This window comes from Triticum aestivum, chromosome 4B, assembly GCF_018294505.1.
Source record: "Triticum aestivum cultivar Chinese Spring chromosome 4B, IWGSC CS RefSeq v2.1, whole genome shotgun sequence".
NCBI classification, from domain to species: Eukaryota; Viridiplantae; Streptophyta; class Magnoliopsida; order Poales; family Poaceae; genus Triticum; species Triticum aestivum.
In genome coordinates, this window is record NC_057804.1 from 188159787 (window position 1) to 188164688 (window position 4902).

General features: G+C 49.5%; 2 protein-coding genes across 2 annotated transcripts; both read left to right on the top strand.

The window, feature by feature from the left end:
- The first annotated feature begins 244 nt into the window (after positions 1-244).
- On the top strand, positions 245-2388 carry LOC123094707 (putative cyclin-D7-1). The gene is made up of 6 exons (XM_044516643.1): positions 245-661; positions 803-889; positions 1026-1124; positions 1317-1509; positions 1671-1780; positions 1888-2388. Exons 1-6 carry the CDS (start codon positions 362-364, stop codon positions 2095-2097), a joined length of 999 nt encoding a protein of 332 aa, XP_044372578.1. The 5' UTR covers positions 245-361; the 3' UTR covers positions 2098-2388.
- Positions 2389-3266: 878 nt separating this feature from the next.
- On the top strand, positions 3267-4484 carry LOC123094708 (thaumatin-like protein). Its single transcript, XM_044516645.1, has 2 exons — positions 3267-3416; positions 3560-4484. Exons 1-2 carry the CDS (start codon positions 3350-3352, stop codon positions 4258-4260), a joined length of 768 nt encoding a protein of 255 aa, XP_044372580.1. The 5' UTR covers positions 3267-3349; the 3' UTR covers positions 4261-4484.
- Positions 4485-4902: the final 418 nt, after the last annotated feature.

A 4902-nucleotide genomic window follows, 5' to 3' on the forward strand; every position in this document is an offset into this window, starting at 1 on the left:
ACGAGTACAGTGTACAGTAGTTTCCATTTGTCTCCTGTTTTTGTTTAATTTGATTTGATGAATCAACCTGAAAAAGCGATTCACAGGCATGCAAGTGGGAGAGAGTCCGGCAGGCATGCGTGAATGCATGCAGTAACCACCCCAGCTGGTGGCCAGCCACGTCATGGCGTGCGGTTTTTAAGGCAGGCACCATCCACTACGTGCGTACGTGCATCGCCCGCCGCCGCCCGGTCCATGAGTCCAACTCCATTAACTTCGCCCCACCCTACTCCTAGTCGCCTTCTTCCTCCATCCCTAGCTAGGTAGCTCCTCCATCGTATATTTACACGACGAGACGGCGGCGCTACTGCTCTGTGCATGCATGCATATGTGCAGTCAGGCGGGGACACCGATGGAAGACGACGACGCGAGCGGGATCATTCTCTACTGCGACGAAGACCCTTTCGCCGACGACTCGACGCCAATTCCACCACCGGCAGCATCATCCGTCGACGTTGACGATGTGCAGCAGGTGGTTGATCTGGCCAAGGAGTACAAGGCCAGGGAGCGGTGCTATGCGCCCGTGGGGTCGTCTGCCTACATCCGCCGTCTCCTACACGACCATCATCAGCACGGCGGGGTGTCAAGCGCTAGGACCAAAGCCGTCCACTACATCATCTACGTACGTCGTCCATGTCCTAGTATTACAGTTCATTCGTTTTCCTCTGATGAGGTTTTGCATTTCGAATTTCGGTCACTTGTTGAATTTGGTCATTAACATTTAACGAGCTAATTCGTTGCATCAATACATACATATATGCAGGCATTTAGCCGGTTGGGATTGGCAGCGGCGTCGGCGTTCAACGCAGTCAACTATCTGGACCGCTTCTTGTCCATCAACTGCCATCTGGTCAGTCCTGCAATTATCAATATCATGTTGCTAGTGTTGATTATCTCATGTTTGCGTTTGTTTTCTGGGGGATTATTTTTGCTCATAGATCGATGTCACTAAAATGTTGCGTGCATATATTGTAACCTAATGGCAGAGTTGGGAGGTATGGATGGTGGAACTGGTGAGCGTGGCGTGCCTGTCGGTTGCATGCAAGCTGGACGAGGTCACCATACCATCCCTCCACGATCTACAGGTACGTACGTACGTACGTACGTGCACTACTATCCGATCGATCGCTTTATATTCGATCACAAGCTCCCTGTGATTAGTAGTAAAAGATATGCAACCATGCATGCAAATTCGATCCAAGGTTAATTAATGTATTTCATTCATGGGCCGGCCTGATAAATTAAGTATGATGGATGATATGCGTGATGGATGGCAGATGGAGGAGGTGACGAGTCATTCGTTCCGGGCGTCGACCATCCGGGACATGGAGCTGACGCTGCTCAAGGCGCTCCAATGGCGGTTGTCCTGCGTCACCCCATACTCCTACCTCGACCTCCTCCCACTTCCCACCACCACCGCTGCCGCCAATCGATCTCGTTGCATCCGCCTCCTCCTCCGATCCCTCTCCGGTACCGTATTACCTGCAGATCGATTAATCAGTTACTCCCTCAGTAAAGAAATATAAGATCTTTTAGATCACTCGAATCTAAAAAAATCTTATATTTTTGTCATTTCTCTTGTAACTTTTCCTTCTCTAATTCAATTTGTCTTAACCACGTACATCATGCAGAGCCCTCGTTTCTCCGATTTGACGCCTCTGTGGTTGCCGCCGCTGCACTCAGGTGTGTGGCCCTACTGCAGGATCATGCCCATCTCATTATCCCTCCACTCTGTCGATTGGTAAAAAAAATTCACAACAACGTCCCTTCACACTCTTGTTTGTTTGTTTTTCCTATATGATGTATATATATACAATAATTGACCCCGTACGTGTTAACATTGTATAGGGCGATGAGTCTGACGAGTGCTTCAAGATGATGAAAGCACTTGAAACAAGCGTGGGTCATCATCATCACAAGTACAGTACTGCCGACCAGCTGCAGGGGAGCCCGATTTCAGTGATTGCATTCGAGAGCACTGACCGTGACAGTACAGTTAACAGCAGGTCAGCACTCAGTCGGCGCCTATTTGGCACACCAACAACACTGGACCCATGAAGATAGATAAACCCTACACACATATACAGGAGATGCGTGCAGAGTGACCTCACACAAGAGTAACAACTGATCAAATTAGTTAAGCTCATTAATACCATTGATTGTTAGTACGTACCATTTCTCAACTGTGATGTAGCTAATCCTGCAAAGTAACTTACCGTGTACATGTTCTTCAATTCGTTATGTATGTACAAGCACGCACATATGTATTTGCGTTGTGCGCGCTTATTTGTTGTTGTTTAGTGTTACTATGTTTTATGGATAATTTCATAAAATGTGTTCTGTAATGTACATCTATCATTATAAACCAGAACAATTGGTCTGGTAGAACTGAACTGGGTGTTCAGAGTTCAGTTGTTGTGTTGAACCATAATCTTCGCTTCTTCAGTCTGAAGGAAAGACAAAAGGGACTCATCATCAGCAACAGTGAGATCGGCTCGAAGAGTCTGCCTTTCTGATTTGGAAAGCAGGACTACTCAACATTACATGCTTTATCATGTGTGCTTTGTGATGAATCAAATTGATATGTTGCGGGATCGCACGCACTTCCGTAAGATCGACATGAGTAAAGCAAAAGAGATTCCAATGATCACGAACTGGGGCTACCGCTGGCTCATTCTTTTTGTTAGTTATCCAAATCTACAGCACAGTAGGTAGCCAAGTAGACGAAAATAAAGCAAGAAACCCGAATCACAAGCAAGGAATAGATCCTGGGGGGAGAAGAAGAAGAAGATAGCAATCCCCAAAGGAGAAGGAGAAAAGAAAAGTTGGTATTTGCAGGGGAACGTACACCTTTAGAGTCTGCTCTATCTCCCTGACATGATTGTCGGCTACAAGCTATGTAGATGCAGTTGCAGGTAGCCCACTCACTGATGAAGTTAATCTACCAGCTAGCCTGAAGAATTGATCATTAGAGTGTAATTATTAACATCCATTGCACGCTTGCAGTTGCAGGGGAGTAGCCAGCTTCAGTTCAGATAACTAACTGTATAGAATGCAGCTTGAATGCACTGGAGCTTAAACTTTTGTTTGTTTCAAACATGGAAGAGAGAAAGAAGAAGGAATATCAAATAAATAAAGGTTCATGCAGGAACAAAGCAGCAGTACTTAGTAAGTTGTTCAACTGTCAAATCTCATAGGTTTTCTTTGCAATATTATTTTCAGTATGGTTACTACTTAAGAGAAAGACCACCGCACCCCCTGCTCCACTTCGAAGTTCGAGCCCAGAGCAAGACACACACACGCAGACGCCATGGCCTCCTCTAAGCTCTTCCTCCTCCTCATCAGTGCCATCATCTCCATGGCAATCACTAGTACTCGTAAGCATGCATCATCATCTACAGTAGCTAGTTCTTTAACTTCAATGCAGAGTTTTTTTTTTTTTGCAGCGAACTTCAAAGCAGAGTATGTACACGGTGGTGTAATGTCCGTACGCCTAATGCATTTGTTTGATGGTTTGCAGCGGCGGCTGCGGCAAATGGTCGCATACATCTCATCATGGTAAACAACTGCGCCGAGTCGGTGTGGCCGGCCATGCTCGGCACCACCGGCCACGCCACGCCGCAGTCGGGCGGCTTCCACCTCGGCCCCGGCGAAGAGACCACCTTCGACGTGCCGGTAGGGTGGTCGGGCCGGGTGTGGCCGCGCCGGGGCTGCTCCTTCGACGCGCGCGGCATGGGCAAGTGCGCCACGGGCGACTGCGGCGGCGTGCTGCGGTGCGGGGGCGCCCCGGGCGCCACCCCGGCCACCGTGGTGGAGATGACGCTGGGGACCCCCCAGTCGCCGATGCACTTCTACGACGTGAGCCTGGTGGACGGCTTCAACGCGCCCGTGTCCATGACGCCGGTCGGTGGCGGCCGCGGGTGCGGCGTGGCGGCGTGCGGGGCGGACCTGAACGTCTGCTGCCCGTCGGCGCTGGAGGTGAGGGACCGGGAAGGGAGGGTGGCCGGTTGCCGGAGCGCGTGCCTGGCGATGGGCAGCGACAAGTACTGCTGCACCGGGGATTACGGGACGCCGGCGGCGTGCAAGCCCACTATGTTCTCGCACCTGTTCAAGGCCATCTGCCCCAGAGCCTACAGCTACGCCTTCGACGACGCCTCAAGCCTCAACCGCTGCAAGGCCAACCGATACCTCATCACATTCTGCCCACCACAACCTGAATGAGGCATCGCTATCAATCACCATGTATTTATATTTCTGAATCCAAAACCTGAGTGAACTGTGTGGCTACATGGGGCATATGATACAGTATGAGGGTGTTTGGGTTGTTATTTTGGCTTATGATATAAATGAGACACGTCGAGCTCGGGGAGGAGGTGATCTGTTATTCTTTTCTTTGGTGGCTGTTGTGGTGGTACGTGTGACGCCCCCGATTCAATTGTACACTAATCATACACGCAAATATGTACGATCAAGATCAGGGACTCACGGGAAGATATCACAACACAACTCTAAAAATAAAATAAGTCATACAAGCATCATAATACAAGCCAGGGGCCTCGAGTGCTCGAATATAAGTGCTCGATCATAGACGAGTCAGCGGAAGCAACAATATCTGAGTACAGACATAAGTTAAACAAGTTTGCCTTAAGAAGGCTAGCACAAACTAGGATACAGATCGAAAGAGGCGCAGGCCTCCTGCCTGGGATCCTCCTAAACTACTCCTGGTCGTCGTCAGCGGCCTGCACGTAGTAGTAGGCACCTCCAGTGTAGTAGGAATCATCATCGACGGTGGCGTCTGGCTCCAGGGCTCCAGCGTCTGGTTGCGACAACCAGGTAGAAGGGAAAGGGGAAAAGAGGGAGAAA